Source organism: Pseudophryne corroboree, chromosome 9 (genome assembly GCF_028390025.1).
Source record: "Pseudophryne corroboree isolate aPseCor3 chromosome 9, aPseCor3.hap2, whole genome shotgun sequence".
NCBI classification, from domain to species: domain Eukaryota; kingdom Metazoa; phylum Chordata; class Amphibia; order Anura; family Myobatrachidae; genus Pseudophryne; species Pseudophryne corroboree.
In genome coordinates this window covers 457,914,716-457,934,718 of record NC_086452.1, presented here as the reverse complement: position 1 = coordinate 457,934,718, position 20,003 = coordinate 457,914,716, and the positions used below count along the sequence as shown (strand labels likewise).

Here is a 20,003-nt window from a genome sequence, read left to right as displayed (position 1 = left end):
GTACACAGTAGGAAGGGGCGCAGGTACAGTGTGATAGAACACAGGTACACAGTAGAAGGGTGCAGGTACAGTGTGATAGAACACAGGTACACAGTAGGAAGGGACGCAGGTACAGTGTGATAGAACACAGGTACACAGTAGGAAGGGGCGCAGGTACAGTGTGATAGAACACAGGTACACAGTAGGAAGAGACGCAGGTACAGTGTGATAGAACACAGGTACACAGTAGGAAGGGCGCAGGTACAGTGTGATAGAACACAGGTACACAGTAGGAAGGGGCGCAGGTACAGTGTGATAGAACACAGGTACACAGTAGGAAGGGCGCAGGTACAGTGTGATAGAACACAGGTACACAGTAGGAAGGGACGCAGGTACAGTGTGATAGAACACAGGTACACAGTAGGAAGGGCGCAGGTACAGTGTGATAGAACACAGGTACACAGTAGGAAGGGGCGCAGGTACAGTGTGATAGAACACAGGTACACAGTAGGAAGGGGCGCAGGTACAGTGTGATAGAACACAGGTACACAGTAGGAAGGGGCGCAGGTACAGTGTGATAGAACACAGGTACACAGTAGGAAGGGGCGCAGGTACAGTGTGATAGAACACAGGTACACAGTAGGAAGGGGCGCAGGTACAGTGTGATAGAACACAGGTACACAGTAGGAAGGGACGCAGGTACAGTGTGATAGAACACAGGTACACAGTAGGAAGGGGCGCAGGTACAGTGTGATAGAACACAGGTACACAGTAGGAAGGGGCGCAGGTACAGTGTGATAGAACACAGGTACACAGTAGGAAGGGGCGCAGGTACAGTGTGATAGAACACAGGTACACAGTAGGAAGGGGCGCAGGTACAGTGTGATAGAACACATGTACACAGTAGGAAGAGGCGCAGGTACAGTGTGGGATAGAACACAGGTACACAGTAGGAAGGGTGCAGGTACAGTGTGATAGAACACATGTACACAGTAGGAAGGGCGCAGGTACAGTGTGATAGAACACAGGTGCACAGTAGGAAGGGGCGCAGGTACAGTGTGATAGAACACAGGCACACAGTAGGAAGGGGCGCAGGTACAGTGTGATAGAACACAGGTACACAGTAGGAAGGTACGCAGGTACAGTGTGATAGAACACAGGTACACAGTAGGAAGGGGCGCAGGTACAGTGTGATAGAACACAGGTACACAGTAGGAAGGGACGCAGGTACAGTGTGATAGAACACAGGTACACAGTAGGAAGGGGCGCAGGTACAGTGTGGGATAGAACACAGGTACACAGTAGGAAGGGGCGCAGGTACAGTGTGATAGAACACAGGTACACAGTAGGAAGGGGCGCAGGTACAGTGTGGGATAGAACACAGGTACACAGTAGGAAGGGTGCAGGTACAGTGTGATAGAACACAGGTACACAGTAGGAAGGGCGCAGGTACAGTGTGATAGAACACAGGTACACAGTAGGAAGGGCGCAGGTACAGTGTGATAGAACACAGGTAAACAGTAGGAAGGACGCAGGTACAGTGTGATAGAACACAGGTACACAGTAGGAAGGGGTGCAGGTACAGTGTGATAGAACACAGGTACACAGTAGGAAGAGACGCAGGTACAGTGTGATAGAACACAGGTACACAGTAGGAAGGGGCGCAGGTACAGTGTGATAGAACACAGGTACACAGTAGGAAGGGGCGCAGGTACAGTGTGATAGAACACAGGTACACAGTAGGAAGGGGCGCAGGTACAGTGTGATAGAACACAGGTACACAGTAGGAAGGGGCACAGGTACAGTGTGATAGAACACAGGTACACAGTAGGAAGGTACGCAGGTACAGTGTGATAGAACACAGGTACACAGTAGGAAGGGGCGCAGGTACAGTGTGATAGAACACAGGTACACAGTAGGAAGGGGCGCAGGTACAGTGTGGGATAGAACACAGGTACACAGTAGGAAGGGTGCAGGTACAGTGTGATAGAACACATGTACACAGTAGGAAGGGCGCAGGTACAGTGTGATAGAACACAGGTACACAGTAGGAAGGGCGCAGGTACAGTGTGATAGAACACAGGTAAACAGTAGGAAGGACGCAGGTACAGTGTGATAGAACACAGGTACACAGTAGGAAGGGGTGCAGGTACAGTGTGATAGAACACAGGTACACAGTAGGAAGAGACGCAGGTACAGTGTGATAGAACACAGGTACACAGTAGGAAGGGGCGCAGGTACAGTGTGATAGAACACAGGTACACAGTAGGAAGGGGCGCAGGTACAGTGTGATAGAACACAGGTACACAGTAGGAAGAGACGCAGGTACAGTGTGATAGAACACAGGTACACAGTAGGAAGGGGCGCAGGTACAGTGTGATAGAACACAGGTACACAGTAGGAAGGGGCGCAGGTACAGTGTGATAGAACACAGGTACACAGTAGGAAGGGGCGCAGGTACAGTGTGATATAGAACACAGGTACACAGTAGGAAGGGGCGCAGGTACAGTGTGATAGAACACAGGTACACAGTAGGAAGGGGCGCAGGTACAGTGTGATAGAACACAGGTACACAGTAGGAAGGGCGCAGGTACAGTGTGATAGAACACAGGTACACAGTAGGAAGGGGCGCAGGTACAGTATGATAGAACACAGGTACACAGTAGGAAGGGGCGCAGGTACAGTGTGATAGAACACAGGTACACAGTAGGAAGGGGCGCAGGTACAGTGTGATAGAACACAGGTACACAGTAGGAAGGGGCGCAGGTACAGTGTGATAGAACACAGGTACACAGTAAGAAGAGACGCAGGTACAGTGTGATAGAACACAGGTACACAGTAGGAAGGGCACAGGTACAGTGTGATAGAACACAGGTACACAGTAGGAAGGGGCGCAGGTACAGTGTGATAGAACACAGGTACACAGTAGGAAGGGGCGCAGGTACAGTGTGATAGAACACAGGTACACAGTAGGAAGGGCACAGGTACAGTGTGATAGAACACAGGTACACAGTAGGAAGGGGCGCAGGTACAGTGTGATAGAACACAGGTACACAGTAGGAAGGGCACAGGTACAGTGTGATAGAACACAGGTACACAGTAGGAAGGGCACAGGTACAGTGTGATAGAACACAGGTACACAGTAGGAAGGGGCGCAGGTACAGTGTGATAGAACACAGGTACACAGTAGGAAGGGCGCAGGTACAGTGTGATAGAACACAGGTACACAGTAGGAAGGGGCGCAGGTACAGTGTGATAGAACACAGGTACACAGTAGGAAGGGGCGCAGGTACAGTGTGATAGAACACAGGTACACAGTAAGAAGAGACGCAGGTACAGTGTGATAGAACACAGGTACACAGTAGGAAGGGCACAGGTACAGTGTGATAGAACACAGGTACACAGTAGGAAGGGGCGCAGGTACAGTGGGATAGAACACAGGTACACAGTAGGAAGGGGCGCAGGTACAGTGTGATAGAACACAGGTACACAGTAGGAAGGGGCGCAGGTACAGTGTGTTAGAACACAGGTACACAGTAGGAAGGGGCGCAGGTACAGTGTGATAGAACACAGGTACACAGTAGGAAGGACGCAGGTACAGTGTGATAGAACACAGGTACACAGTAGGAAGGGGCGCAGGTACAGTGTGATAGAACACAGGTACACAGTAGGAAGAGACGCAGGTACAGTGTGATAGAACACAGGTACACAGTAGGAAGAGACGCAGGTACAGTGTGATAGAACACAGGTACACAGTAGGAAGGGGCGCAGGTACAGTGTGATAGAACACAGGTACACAGTAGGAAGGGTGCAGGTACAGTGTGATAGAACACAGGTACACAGTAGGAAGGGTGCAGGTACAGTGTGATAGAACACAGGTACACAGTAGGAAGGGACGCAGGTACAGTGTGATAGAACACAGGTACACAGTAGGAAGGGGCGCAGGTACAGTGTGATAGAACACAGGTACACAGTAGGAAGAGGCGCAGGTACAGTGTGATAGAACACAGGTACACAGTAGGAAGGGGCGCAGGTACAGTGTGATAGAACACAGGTACACAGTAGGAAGGGGCGCAGGTACAGTGTGATAGAACACAGGTACACAGTAGGAAGGGGCGCAGGTACAGTGTGATAGAACACAGGTACACAGTAGGAAGAGACGCAGGTACAGTGTGATAGAACACAGGTACACAGTAGGAAGGGGCGCAGGTACAGTGTGATAGAACACAGGTACACAGTAGGAAGGGGCGCAGGTACAGTGTGATAGAACACAGGTACACAGTAGGAAGGGTGCAGGTACAGTGTGATAGAACACAGGTACACAGTAGGAAGGGGCGCAGGTACAGTGTGATAGAACACAGGTACACAGTAGGAAGGGTGCAGGTACAGTGTGATAGAACACAGGTACACAGTAGGAAGGGACGCAGGTACAGTGTGATAGAACACAGGTACACAGTAGGAAGGGGCGCAGGTACAGTGTGATAGAACACAGGTACACAGTAGGAAGGGGCGCAGGTACAGTGTGATAGAACACAGGTACACAGTAGGAAGGGGCGCAGGTACAGTGTGATAGAACACAGGTACACAGTAGGAAGGGGCGCAGGTACAGTGTGATAGAACACATGTACACAGTAGGAAGAGGCGCAGGTACAGTGTGGGATAGAACACAGGTACACAGTAGGAAGGGTGCAGGTACAGTGTGATAGAACACAGGTGCACAGTAGGAAGGGGCGCAGGTACAGTGTGATAGAACACAGGCACACAGTAGGAAGGGGCGCAGGTACAGTGTGATAGAACACAGGTACACAGTAGGAAGGTACGCAGGTACAGTGTGATAGAACACAGGTACACAGTAGGAAGGGGCGCAGGTACAGTGTGATAGAACACAGGTACACAGTAGGAAGGGACGCAGGTACAGTGTGATAGAACACAGGTACACAGTAGGACTGGGCGCAGGTACAGTGTGGGATAGAACACAGGTACACAGTAGGAAGGGGCGCAGGTACAGTGTGATAGAACACAGGTACACAGTAGGAAGGGGCGCAGGTACAGTGTGGGATAGAACACAGGTACACAGTAGGAAGGGTGCAGGTACAGTGTGATAGAACACATGTACACAGTAGGAAGGGCGCAGGTACAGTGTGATAGAACACAGGTACACAGTAGGAAGGGCGCAGGTACAGTGTGATAGAACACAGGTACACAGTAGGAAGGGGCACAGGTACAGTGTGATAGAACACAGGTACACAGTAGGAAGGGGCGCAGGTACAGAGTGATAGAACACAGGTACACAGTAGGAAGGGGCGCAGGTACAGTGTGATAGAACACAGGTACACAGTAGGAAGGGGCGCAGGTACAGTGTGATAGAATACAGGTACACAGTAGGAAGGGGCGCAGGTAAAGTGTGATAGAACACAGGTACACAGTAGGAAGGGGCGCAGGTACAGTGTGATAGAACACAGGTACACAGTAGGAAGGGGCGCAGGTACAGTGTGATAGAACACAGGTACACAGTAGGAAGGGGCGCAGGTACAGTGTGATAGAACACAGGTACACAGTAGGAAGGTACGCAGGTACAGTGTGATAGAACACAGGTACACAGTAGGAAGGTACGCAGGTACAGTGTGATAGAACACAGGTACACAGTAGGAAGGGGCGCAGGTACAGTGTGATAGAACACAGGTACACAGTAGGAAGGGGCGCAGGTACAGTGTGGGATAGAACACAGGTACACAGTAGGAAGGGTGCAGGTACAGTGTGATAGAACACATGTACACAGTAGGAAGGGCGCAGGTACAGTGTGATAGAACACAGGTACACAGTAGGAAGGGCGCAGGTACAGTGTGATAGAACACAGGTAAACAGTAGGAAGGACGCAGGTACAGTGTGATAGAACACAGGTACACAGTAGGAAGGGGTGCAGGTACAGTGTGATAGAACACAGGTACACAGTAGGAAGAGACGCAGGTACAGTGTGATAGAACACAGGTACACAGTAGGAAGGGGCGCAGGTACAGTGTGATAGAACACAGGTACACAGTAGGAAGGGGCGCAGGTACAGTGTGGGATAGAACACAGGTACACAGTAGGAAGGGGCGCAGGTACAGTGTGATAGAACACAGGTACACAGTAGGAAGAGACGCAGGTACAGTGTGATAGAACACAGGTACACAGTAGGAAGGGGCGCAGGTACAGTGTGATAGAACACAGGTACACAGTAGGAAGAGACGCAGGTACAGTGTGATAGAACACAGGTACATAGTAGGAAGGGGCGCAGGTACAGTGTGGGATAGAACACAGGTACACAGTAGGAAGGACGCAGGTACAGTGTGATAGAACACAGGTACACAGTAGGAAGGGGCGCAGGTACAGTGTGATAGAACACAGGTACACAGTAGGAAGGGGCGCAGGTACAGTGTGATAGAACACAGGTACACAGTAGGAAGGGGCGCAGGTACAGTGTGATAGAACACAGGTACACAGTAGGAAGGGACGCAGGTACAGTGTGATAGAACACAGGTACACAGTAGAAAGGGGCGCAGGTACAGTGTGATAGAACACAGGTACACAGTAGGAAGGGGCGCAGGTACAGTGTGATAGAACACAGGTACACAGTAGGAAGGGGCGCAGGTACAGTGTGATAGAACACAGGTACACAGTAGGAAGGACGCAGGTACAGTGTGATATAGAACACAGGTACACAGTAGGAAGGGGCGTAGGTACAGTGTGATAGAACACAGGTACACAGTAGGAAGGACGCAGGTACAGTGTGATAGAACACAGGTACACAATAGGAAGGGGCGCAGGTACAGTGTGATAGAACACAGGTACACAGTAGGAAGGGGCACAGGTACAGTGTGATAGAACACAGGTACACAGTAGGAAGGGGCACAGGTACAGTGTGATAGAACACAGGTACACAGTAGGAAGGGGCACAGGTACAGTGTGATAGAACACAGGTACACAGTAGGAAGGGTGCAGGTACAGTGTGATAGAACACAGGTACACAGTAGGAAGGGGCACAGGTACAGTGTGATAGAACACAGGTACACAGTAGGAAGGGGCACAGGTACAGTGTGATAGAACACAGGTACACAGTAGGAAGGGGCACAGGTACAGTGTGATAGAACACAGGTACACAGTAGGAAGGGGCACAGGTACAGTGTGATAGAACACAGGTACACAGTAGGAAGGGGCGCAGGTACAGTGTGATAGAACACAGGTACACAGTAGGAAGGGGCACAGGTACAGTGTGATAGAACACAGGTACACAGTAGGAAGGGACGCAGGTACAGTGTGTGATAGAACACAGGTACACAGTAGGAAGGGCACAGGTACAGTATGATAGAACACAGGTACACAGTAGGAAGGGGCGCAGGTACAGTGTGATAGAACACAGGTACACAGTAGGAAGGGGCGCAGGTACAGTGTGATAGAACACAGGTACACAGTAGGAAGGGGCGCAGGTACAGTGTGGGATAGAACACAGGTACACAGTAGGAAGGGGCACAGGTACAGTGTGATAGAACACAGGTACACAGTAGGAAGGACGCAGGTACAGTGTGATAGAACACAGGTACACAGTAGGAAGGGGCGCAGGTACAGTGTGATAGAACACAGGTACACAGTAGGAAGGGGCGCAGGTACAGTGTGATAGAACACAGGTACACAGTAGGAAGGGGCGCAGGTACAGTGTGATAGAACACAGGTACACAGTAGGAAGGGCGCAGGTACAGTGTGATAGAACACAGGTACACAGTAGGAAGGGGCGCAGGTACAGTGTGGGATAGAACACAGGTACACAGTAGGAAGGACGCAGGTACAGTGTGATAGAACACAGGTACACAGTAGGAAGGGGCGCAGGTACAGTGTGATAGAACACAGGTACACAGTAGGAAGGGGCGCAGGTACAGTGTGATAGAACACAGGTACACAGTAGGAAGGGACGCAGGTACAGTGTGATAGAACACAGGTACACAGTAGAAAGGGGCGCAGGTACAGTGTGATAGAACACAGGTACACAGTAGGAAGGGGCGCAGGTACAGTGTGATAGAACACAGGTACACAGTAGGAAGGGGCGCAGGTACAGTGTGATAGAACACAGGTACACAGTAGGAAGGACGCAGGTACAGTGTGATATAGAACACAGGTACACAGTAGGAAGGGGCGTAGGTACAGTGTGATAGAACACAGGTACACAGTAGGAAGGACGCAGGTACAGTGTGATAGAACACAGGTACACAATAGGAAGGGGCGCAGGTACAGTGTGATAGAACACAGGTACACAGTAGGAAGGGGCACAGGTACAGTGTGATAGAACACAGGTACACAGTAGGAAGGGGCACAGGTACAGTGTGATAGAACACAGGTACACAGTAGGAAGGGGCACAGGTACAGTGTGATAGAACACAGGTACACAGTAGGAAGGGTGCAGGTACAGTGTGATAGAACACAGGTACACAGTAGGAAGGGGCACAGGTACAGTGTGATAGAACACAGGTACACAGTAGGAAGGGGCACAGGTACAGTGTGATAGAACACAGGTACACAGTAGGAAGGGGCGCAGGTACAGTGTGATAGAACACAGGTACACAGTAGGAAGGGGCACAGGTACAGTGTGGGATAGAACACAGGTACTCGTGAGGAAGGGGCACAGGTACAGTGTGTGATAGAACACAGGTACACAGTAGGAAGGGGCGCAGGTACAGTGTGATAGAACACAGGTACACAGTAGGAAGGGCGCAGGTACAGTGTGATAGAACACAGGTACACAGTAGGAAGGGGCGCAGGTACAGTGTGATAGAACACAGGTACACAGTAGGAAGGGGCGCAGGTACAGTGGGATAGAACACAGGTACACAGTAGGAAGGGGCGCAGGTACAGTGGGATAGAACACAGGTACACAGTAGGAAGGGGCGCAGGTACAGTGTGATAGAACACAGGTACACAGTAGGAAGGGGCGCAGGTATAGTGTGATAGAACACAGGTACACAGTAGGAAGGGGCGCAGGTATAGTGTGATAGAACACAGGTACACAGTAGGAAGGGGCGCAGGTATAGTGTGATAGAACACAGGTACACAGTAGGAAGGGGCGCAGGTACAGTGTGGGATAGAACACGGGTACACAGTAGGAAGGGGCGCAGGTACAGTGTGATAGAACACAGGTACACAGTAGGAAGGGGCGCAGGTACAGTGTGATAGAACACAGGTGCACAGTAGGAAGGGGCACAGGTACAGTGTGATAGAACACAGGTACACAGTAGGAAGGGGCACAGGTACAGTGTGATAGAACACAGGTACACAGTAGGAAGGGGCACAGGTACAGTGTGATAGAACACAGGTACACAGTAGGAAGGGGCGCAGGTACAGTGTGATAGAACACAGGTACACAGTAGGAAGGGGCACAGGTACAGTGTGATAGAACACAGGTACACAGTAGGAAGGGGCGCAGGTACAGTGTGATAGAACACAGGTACACAGTAGGAAGGGCGCAGGTACAGTGTGATAGAACACAGGTACACAGTAGGAAGGGGCGCAGGTACAGTGTGATAGAACACAGGTACACAGTAGGAAGGGGCGCAGGTACAGTGTGATAGAACACAGGTACACAGTAGGAAGGGCGCAGGTACAGTGTGATAGAACACAGGTACACAGTAGGAAGGGGCGCAGGTACAGTGTGATAGAACACAGGTACACAGTAGGAAGGGGCGCAGGTACAGTGTGATAGAACACAGGTACACAGTAGGAAGGGGCGCAGGTACAGTGTGATAGAACACAGGTACACAGTAGGAAGGGCGCAGGTACAGTGTGATAGAACACAGGTACACAGTAGGAAGGGGCGCAGGTACAGTGTGATAGAACACAGGTACACAGTAGGAAGGGGCGCAGGTACAGTGGGATAGAACACAGGTACACAGTAGGAAGGGGCGCAGGTACAGTGGGATAGAACACAGGTACACAGTAGGAAGGGGCGCAGGTACAGTGTGATAGAACACAGGTACACAGTAGGAAGGGGCGCAGGTATAGTGTGATAGAACACAGGTACACAGTAGGAAGGGGCGCAGGTATAGTGTGATAGAACACAGGTACACAGTAGGAAGGGGCGCAGGTATAGTGTGATAGAACACAGGTACACAGTAGGAAGGGGCGCAGGTACAGTGTGGGATAGAACACAGGTACACAGTAGGAAGGGGCGCAGGTACAGTGTGATAGAACACAGGTACACAGTAGGAAGGACGCAGGTACAGTGGGATAGAACACAGGTACACAGTAGGAAGGGGCGCAGGTACAGTGTGATAGAACACAGGTACACAGTAGGAAGGGCGCAGGTACAGTGTGATAGAACACAGGTACACAGTAGGAAGGGCGCAGGTACAGTGTGATAGAACACAGGTACACAGTAGGAAGGGGCGCAGGTACAGTGGGATAGAACACAGGTACACAGTAGGAAGGGGCGCAGGTACAGTGGGATAGAACACAGGTACACAGTAGGAAGGGCGCAGGTACAGTGTGATAGAACACAGGTACACAGTAGGAAGGGGCGCAGGTACAGTGTGATAGAGCACAGGTACACAGTAGGAAGGGGCGCAGGTACAGTGTGATAGAACACAGGTACACAGTAGGAAGGGGCGCAGGTACAGTGTGATAGAACACAGGTACACAGTAGGAAGGGGCGCAGGTACAGTGTGATAGAACACAGGTACACAGTAGGAAGGGCGCAGGTACAGTGTGATAGAACACAGGTACACAGTAGGAAGGGGCGCAGGTACAGTGTGATAGAACACAGGTACACAGTAGGAAGGGCGCAGGTACAGTGTGATAGAACACAGGTACACAGTAGGAAGGGGCGCAGGTACAGTGTGATAGAACACAGGTACACAGTAGGAAGGGGCGCAGGTACAGTGTGATAGAACACAGGTACACAGTAGGAAGGGGCGCAGGTACAGTGTGATAGAACACAGGTACACAGTAGGAAGGGGCGCAGGTACAGTGTGATAGAACACAGGTACACAGTAGGAAGGGGCGCAGGTACAGTGTGATAGAACACAGGTACACAGTAGGAAGGGGCGCAGGTACAGTGTGATAGAACACAGGTACACAGTAGGAATGGGCGCAGGTACAGTGTGATAGAACACAGGTACACAGTAGGAAGGGGCGCAGGTACAGTGTGATAGAACACAGGTACACAGTAGGAAGGGGCGCAGGTACAGTGTGATAGAACACAGGTACACAGTAGGAAGGGGCGCAGGTACAGTGTGATAGAACACAGGTACACAGTAGGAAGGGGCGCAGGTACAGTGTGATAGAACACAGGTACACAGTAGGAAGGGGCGCAGGTACAGTGTGATAGAACACAGGTACACAGTAGGAAGGGGCGCAGGTACAGTGTGATAGAACACATGTACACAGTAGGAAGGGGCGCAGGTACAGTGTGATAGAACACAGGTACACAGTAGGAAGGGGCGCAGGTACAGTGTGATAGAACACAGGTACACAGTAGGAATGGGCGCAGGTACAGTGTGATAGAACACAGGTACACAGTAGGAAGGGGCGCAGGTACAGTGTGATAGAACACAGGTACACAGTAGGAAGGGGCGCAGGTACAGTGTGATAGAACACAGGTACACAGTAGGAAGGGGCGCAGGTACAGTGTGATAGAACACAGGTACACAGTAGGAATGGGCGCAGGTACAGTGTGATAGAACACAGGTACACAGTAGGAATGGGCGCAGGTACAGTGTGATAGAACACAGGTACACAGTAGGAAGGGGCGCAGGTACAGTGTGATAGAACACAGGTACACAGTAGGAAGGGGCGCAGGTACAGTGATATAGAACACAGGTACACAGTAGGAAGGGGCGCAGGTACAGTGTGATAGAACACAGGTACACAGTAGGAAGGGGCGCAGGTACAGTGTGATAGAACACAGGTACACAGTAGGAAGGGGCGCAGGTACAGTGTGATAGAACACAGGTACACAGTAGGAAGGGGCGCAGGTACAGTGTGATAGAACACAGGTACACAGTAGGAAGGGCGCAGGTACAGTGTGATAGAACACAGGTACACAGTAGGAAGGGCGCAGGTACAGTGTGATAGAACACAGGTACACAGTAGGAAGGGGCACAGGTACAGTGTGATAGAACACAGGTACACAGTAGGAAGGGCGCAGGTACAGTGTGATAGAACACAGGTACACAGTAGGAAGGGGCGCAGGTACAGTGTGATAGAACACAGGTACACAGTAGGAAGGGGCGCAGGTACAGTGTGATAGAACACAGGTACACAGTAGGAAGGGGCGCAGGTACAGTGTGATAGAACACAGGTACACAGTAGGAAGGGGCGCAGGTACAGTGTGATAGAACACAGGTACACAGTAGGAAGGGGCGCAGGTACAGTGTGATAGAACACAGGTACACAGTAGGAAGGGGCGCAGGTACAGTGTGATAGAACACAGGTACACAGTAGGAAGGGGCGCAGGTACAGTGTGATAGAACACAGGTACACAGTAGGAAGGGGCGCAGGTACAGTGTGATAGAACACAGGTACACAGTAGGAAGGGGCGCAGGTACAGTGTGATAGAACACAGGTACACAGTAGGAAGGGGCGCAGGTACAGTGTGATAGAACACAGGTACACAGGAAGGGGCGCAGGTACAGTGGGATCGGGTGCAGGGATACGGTGGGACAGAGGCACAATCACATTGTGGGACTTTAGAGAAACCTTTTCTTCCCGCACAATTTCCCATTAGGGACAGATCGTTTGCTGGGTGAGACTTGCACCCGGTCGGTTTCGTCTTGCAGGAGGTCTGCCAGACATTCCTAGCGAGTGCTCCGTGTTGGCCCTGCCAAAATGGAGCTGGAAAATGAAACCCAAACACTATGGCATCTGATTCCTTAATGAGGCCAAAAAGTAGCATCACTTCATTCTCACAACGTTGGGCATTTGGCATCTATACAATATGACACAAATGGACCGTTCAGCACACTGCCCTCTGCTGTCAAACACTGCTACTGCATATAATCCCCTCCGTGCTGCCAAATCCAATATTTATTTATTATTAACATCATTATATAGCACATACAGATTTACTGATGTATTCACATCAGACCCTGCACCAGTAGAGCTTGCAATCAAGATTCCCAGCTGCACTCTCTGACAGCCTATGGTCCATTTTGTCAGAAGCCAATGAAGTATATCTTTGGAGCATGATAGGAAACTGGAATAAAAGCACAGTAATTACAAACCCTGTATGTGATACATAGTCTGTATGCATTATTCTGATAGGCTGGTAGATCTGCCTGTGTGTTGTCGAGCGTGTCTGTTTCTGTAGTGTTGTCTTGCACAGCTGCATATTAACCGCATGACTATTCCGTCTCTTCGTCAGGCACAAAGTTCTCAGCTTATCAAAGGGAATAGATGACGTTGGAATAGTAAAATGGGACCTGGCGCTATGTCTCCTCCTCACCTGGGTCATCTGCTTTTTCTGCATCTGGAAAGGTGTCCGTACCACTGGGAAGGTAAGGAAGAACCCAGCGTGGGTGGTATCAGGTTATCCCAAAGGGAACCTTACGGCTCGGGGCAGTGGGAGGTTACTGTGGCTCCGCCATAGGGCATTACGGGCAAGCACATTGGGCGGGTCAGATAGAGAAGATGAGTATGGGGCTAAAGTATCCTCCATTAAGAATGTAGCTCAGTGGGTAGTCGGTGTATCAGGGTGTGGACTGGTGGAGCTGCTGCGGAACAGTGAGGTACAGATGCATGCTAAGCTGAGGTATCAGGCGTATAAGTAGTGAACGCACTTTTCTGTACTTTATTCCCAGGTGGTTTATTTCACAGCCACTTTCCCTTTTCTCATGCTCCTCGTGTTACTGATCCGCGGAGTTACGCTTCCCGGGGCAGCAGAAGGGATCAAATTCTACCTGTACCCGGACATCACACGCCTGAGCGATCCGCAGGTGAACATGTCATTTCACTCTATTATATATGTGTATTATCATTTATTGACATTTTAGTTCTCTGCTGAAAAATGCCAACAAGGAGCGCTGCAGCTGTGCTGACAGATGATAGGGGGTGCTGCAGCTGTGCTGACAGATGATAGGGGGTGCTGCAGCTGTGCTGATACATGATAGGGGGTGCTGCAGCTGTGCTGATAGATGCTGACAAGGAGCGCTGCAGCTGTGCTGATAGATGCTGACAAGGAGCGCTGCAGCTGTGCTGATAGATGCTGACAAGGAGCGCTGCAGCTGTGCTGATAGATGCTGACAAGGAGCGCTGCAGCTGTGCTGATGCTGACAAGGAGCGCTGCAGCTGTGCTGATACTGACAAGGAGCGCTGCAGCTGTGCTGATAGATGATAAGGAGCGCTGCAGCTGTGCTGATAGATGATAAGGAGCGCTGCAGCTGTGCTGATAGATGATAAGGAGCGCTGCAGCTGTGCTGATAGATGATAAGGAGCGCTGTAGCTGTGCTGATAGATGATGATCAGGAGCACTGCAGCTGTGCTGACAGATGATGACAAGGAGCGCTGCAGCTGTGCTGATAGATGATGCTAAGGAGTGCTGCAGCTGTGCTGATGATGACAAGGAGTGCTGCAACTGTGCTGATAAATGACACGGAGCGCTGCAGGTGTGTTGATAGATGCTGACAAGGAGTGCTGCAACTGTGCTGATAGATGATGAAGAGCGCTGCAGCTGTGCTGATAGATGCTGACAAGGTGTGCTGATAGATGAGTGCTGCAGCTGTGCTGACAGTTTATGACAAGGAGCGCTGCAGCTGTGCTGATAGATGATGACAAGCAGTGCTGCAGCTGTGCTGATAGATGCTGACAAGGAGTGCTGTAGCTGTGCTGATAGATGATGACAAGCAGTGCTGCAGCTGTGCTGATAGATGATGACAAGCAGTGCTGTAGCTGTGCTGATAGATGCTGACAAGGAGTGCTGTAGCTGTGCTGATAGATGATAAGGAGTGCTGCAGCTGTACTGATAGATGATGACAAGGAGCGCTGCAGCTGTGCTGATAGATGATGACAAGGAGTGCTGCAGCTGTGCTGATAGATGATGACAAGCAGTGCTGCAGCTGTGCTGATAGATGATGACAAGGAGCGCTGCAGCTGTGCTGATAGATGATGACAAGCAGTGCTGCAGCTGTGCTGATAGATGATGACAAGCAGTGCTGCAGCTGTGCTGATAGATGATGACAAGGAGCGCTGCAGCTGTGCTGATGATGACTACTATCAGATGTTTGCATTACTGGGTATTACCGTCTGCTGTTTCCGCTCACCGCGCCTCTCATCTCTTGTCATTGTAAGGTCTGGATTGATGCCGGGACCCAGATCTTCTTTTCCTATGCCATCTGCCTGGGAGCCATGACGTCCCTGGGGAGCTACAACAAGTACAAGTACAACTGCTACAGGCAAGTTGGCGGTCTGGGGGGGCGGGATCGGTGTGGGTTTTGTGTCTCATTAACACTGCTCCATGACATGTGTGTGACATAGGGACTGTTTGCTGCTGGGATGCCTCAACAGTGGTACCAGTTTTGTGTCTGGCTTCGCAATTTTTTCCGTCCTGGGCTTCATGGCACAAGAGCAAGGGGTGGACATTGCAGATGTGGCAGAGTCAGGTACTGTATGTTGATGGTACGGTGAGGCCGTCACTGAGCGCTAGCGAGCCGAGTGACACGCCTCTAGCCTGTCATAGAAGCAGAGAGCGCAGTGGTTCCTTCGCTGACAGACGACGCCGTGCAAACAGATGTCCCATAGAGAAGTCATTTCCTGTACCATTTCCTGTCATAGTTAGAGAGAACAAGATGACATTATGAGAAAGTAAGCCATATAAAATGGCAGGACTGCGGTTCTGTCAAGTTGGTGACTGGGAAGATCCTCTCAGGGAGAGTTAACCTTTTCAAGGCTCCATTTTGTGTGTGGTTTTCGGTCAGCTACTATTAAGGTGCATCTTTCCCCCTCATGCAGCGGAGGTGGCCATTTTGTGAACTGAGGTAATATCTGGAGACTGTAGCCAGGAAGCCAGTGACATCTCTCAGCATACGCCTCACCATGGGGGTAATTCTGAGTTGATCGCAGCAGGAGTTTTGTTAGCAGTTGGGCAAAACCATGTGCACTGCAGGGGAGGCAGATATAACATGTGCAGAGAGAGTTAGATTTGGGTGGGTTATTTTGTTTCTGTGCAGGGTAAATACTGGCTGCTTTATTTTTATACTGCAATTTAGATTTCAGTTTGAACACACCCCACCCAAATCTAACTCTCTCTGCACATGTTATATCTGCCCCTCCTGCAGTGCACATGGTTTTGTCCAACTGCTAACAAAATTGCTGCTGCGATCAACTCAGAATTAGGCCCCAGGTATGATGATGTCACTGGCTTCCATTACAAAAAGCTGCGGTCACAATATGGCGCCTCCTCTGTGTACGAGGAACGGGCGCACTTTCACCGTCTGATATCTGGGCCAGAAAGAGTTTCCTGTTTCCACCTCAGCAAAGTGATGATAGAAAACCATAGTCTCATTTCGTGGACTGGGCCATCGCCTGGATCCAGTGGTTCAGTATTGTGTTACTACAGTCAGGAACCCCAACCCGCATACATTACCATGGTGTGTGACTGGCTGGTAGATGTAGTACAGGACCAGTGGACGCTTAATGCAGTCATTGGCCGTTTTGGCCTCTTCCTTGGTATGTTTGGGCAGCAGAGATGTGGACGGTGGCTTCTTTGTGCCAATTTGAGACTAAGCGGCGAGGTTAGGAGGATTATTAGTAATGTAGTTACCAGAATGCTTTGCTTCTTGCAGATATCAGGGCTCCCTGCACCTGGGGGACTCTGGTCCTTCCCTTGTATTTATATCCTCTGTCAGATAATGGTATCTCCTGTGATCTCTCATTGGATACATCTGTCATATCCCAGTGTAACGGAAATAAACGCACTGATGATATAACGACATGGCTGTGAAGCTTGGAAGGAACGTAGGAAGATTACGCAATGTACGTAGCTAGAGCCATGAGGCCTTTGCAAATAGGAGGAACACCACAGATGGGTGCCGGGCTGTAACGTGTAACTGTGGATAGTCCATCTTGGCGGATGGTGGGTAATCTGATCTATAATGGTGAATCTATAAGATTACTTGGTCAGCGTTCAGAACTATAGGCGCCTCCTTTAAGCTTATGTGCAAATCAAACTAAAGGCTGCATGTCTTATCTCTAAGACCATGTTATGGTGTGATAATATTGAGCTCCTGGTTTCCCCATGTATTTTATAATTGCATTATCTTGTATTAAATAATTGTTTTCTAAAGCAATAAATTGTCATTGGTATTTTTTAATTGGAACAAAATATGTGGGCAAAACCAGGATCAGATATTCAGTTGCTGATGACGCACTGGCGCATGGGGGATTATTTACAAAGAGTCGGGTTGAAAAACCTGGCACTTCTGATTGGGTTGATGCCCCGATATTTAAAAGGGCAATGCTTTTACTGGCTGTGTCTCGTTAGTAACAGCATGGGCCTTTTAAAAATGTGGCATACGCAGAAGAGGCTTCGTATATAGACCCACCGATCTTCTAATCTTTCATGACATGTGTGGCAGAGAAAGCTGACGTTACATGGGTGACTGGCCGACAGACGCCATGCACTGCACCTGTTACAGGACGTGGCGTCTCCGATAGTAACGGTATAGACCAGACCGACGTTCCCGCATCTGTATGTATGTGTGTGTGAGATTGGGAGAATATGTAAATGATATAAAGTGGTTCCAGGGGAGATGTGACCTTATCTCCGCCCTGGGCGGAACCAAGCAGCCGGAACGGTCAGGCTGTCATTACTGGAATCGTTAATGAATGAATGGATTAACAAGAGAATTCTGTGCCCTTTTTTGGAGTGTGGACGGGACAGGGGTGCGAAGGGGAACGTGGAGTGTAATGAAAGTTTGGCCTTAATGTGTAATTATTACTCTGCAATAGATTTTGGTAACTCTGGGATTTGTAGTTCCACACTAGCTAGAGCGCTGCAGTTTCCGTGATTAGAGTAAGGTAGTCAGGGCAGGTAGGTCAGACAGGGTACGGCGTCCTCCACCTTGCACAGAGCTGTACTAATCGCAGCCTCTCCCTCCCCTGCCCCTTATCTGGTATTCCTGTAGGTCCTGGCTTGGCTTTCATTGCGTATCCCAAGGCTGTGTCCATGATGCCTCTGCCCTCCTTCTGGGCAATCCTCTTCTTTATAATGCTTCTGCTGCTTGGACTTGATAGCCAGGTGAGTAGGACACGTTGGGGATGTAGCAGGTCGGTATCCGGATGGTAGATAAACAGTCAGTAGGTTGACACCAGATGATAGACAGGCAATAGGCTGACCGGGTAAAAAGGTCCATATACAGATGGTCAACACACAAAGAGGTAGACACGTGAGTTTTCATGATTGTTAGGGTTATGCTTAGGGTTAGGCACTTGGGGAGGGTTAGGCTGCGGGAGGGGAGGTTACTGTTGCGCACCTGGGGGGGTAGGGGGGGGCGATTTAGGGTTAGACACTAGTAGGAGGGTTAGGGTTAGGCTCCAGGTGAAGGGTAAGACACATGGCAGAGGCTTAGGGTTAGGCTGTGAAGGGTTAGGGACTAGGGGAGGGTTTGGGTTAGCCTAATCCTACTGATAGGCACTGGGAAATGGGGGGGTGAATTAGGGTTATGCACTAGGGGGAGCGTTAAAGGTTAGGCAAAGGGTGGCACTTGGCAAAGGGTTAGGATTAGGCTGTGGGAGGGGAGGTTAGGGTAAGGCTGTGGGAGGGGAGGTTAGGATTAGGCTGTGGGAGGGGAGGGTTAGGATTAGGCAGTGGGAGGGGAGGTTAGGGTTAGGCTGTGGGAGGGGAGGTTAGGGTTAGGCTGTATGAGAGGAGGTTAGGGTTAGGTACTAGGGGGAGGCTAGGATTAGGCTCCAGAGGGGGAGGTTAGGGTTAGGCTGCAGGAGGGGAGGTTAGGTTTAGGCTGCGGGAGGGGAGGTTAGGTTTAGGCTGCGGGAGGGGAGGTTAGGGTTAGGCTGCGGGAGGGGAGGTTAGGGTTAGGCTGCGGGAGGGGAGGTTAGGGTTAGGCTGCGGGAGGGGAGGTTAGGATTAGGCTGCGGGAGGGGAGGTTAGGGTTAGGCTGCGGGAGGTTAGGATTAGGCTGCGGGAGGGGGAGGTTAGGGTTAGGCTGTGGGAGGGGAGGTTAGGGTCAGGCTGCGGGAGGGGAGGTTAGGGTTAGGCTGCGGGAGGGGAGGTTAGGATTAGGCTGCGGGAGGGGAGGTTAGGGTTAGGCTGCGGGAGGTTAGGATTAGGCTGCGGGAGGGGGAGGTTAGGGTTAGGCTGTGGGAGGGGAGGTTAGGATTAGGCTGTGGGAGGGGGAGGTTAGGATTAGGCTGTAGGAGGGGGAGGTTAGGATTAGGCTGTGGGAGGGGGAGGTAAGGGTTAGGCTGTGGGAGGGGGAGGTTAGGATTAGGCTGTGGGAGGGGGAGGTTAGGGTTAGGCTGTGGGAGGGGAGGTTAGGGTTAGGCTGTGGGAGGGGGAGGTTAGGGTTAGGCTGTGGGAGGGGGAGGTTAGGGATAGGCTGTGGGAGGGGAGGTTAGGGTTAGGCTGTGGGAGGGGAGGTTAGGATTAGGCTGTGGGAGGGGGAGGTTAGGGTTATGCACCACGGGAAGGGTTAGGCACTAGGGGACATTTGGAATAAGGGTTAAAATAACCCAAAAAACGTGTTTACCTTATTTTGTGTTGACCGTTTGCGTGTCAACCGTTTAAATCTGTTGACCTTTTGACCCTGTCGGCCATCTGGTGTTGACCTATTGACTGTATCTATGTATTACTGTCTATCCTTCAGTCCACACCCTAGCCGATCAGACTCTGTCTTGCTACAGGAACAGCTTAGCACAGAGGTTCCCAAACTCTGTCCTCAAGGCACCCCAACATTCCAGGTTTTAAGGATATCCATGCTTAAGCACAGGCGACTATTTAGTACCTCTGTCAATTTGATTATACCATCTGTGCACAAGCAGGGATATCCCTA

General features: G+C 50.7%; 1 protein-coding gene across 2 annotated transcripts in view; it reads left to right on the top strand.

The window, feature by feature from the left end:
* Positions 1-20,003, top strand: part of SLC6A6 (solute carrier family 6 member 6) — a 120,748-nt gene that overhangs the window by 74,433 nt on the left and 26,312 nt on the right. For both annotated transcript variants that reach the window (XM_063941252.1, XM_063941253.1), the window contains exons 5-9: positions 13,364-13,496; positions 13,800-13,934; positions 15,286-15,389; positions 15,472-15,596; positions 18,120-18,232. In XM_063941252.1, coding sequence (XP_063797322.1) covers positions 13,364-13,496; positions 13,800-13,934; positions 15,286-15,389; positions 15,472-15,596; positions 18,120-18,232 — 610 coding nt within the window. The remainder of the gene's footprint in view (positions 1-13,363; positions 13,497-13,799; positions 13,935-15,285; positions 15,390-15,471; positions 15,597-18,119; positions 18,233-20,003) is intronic.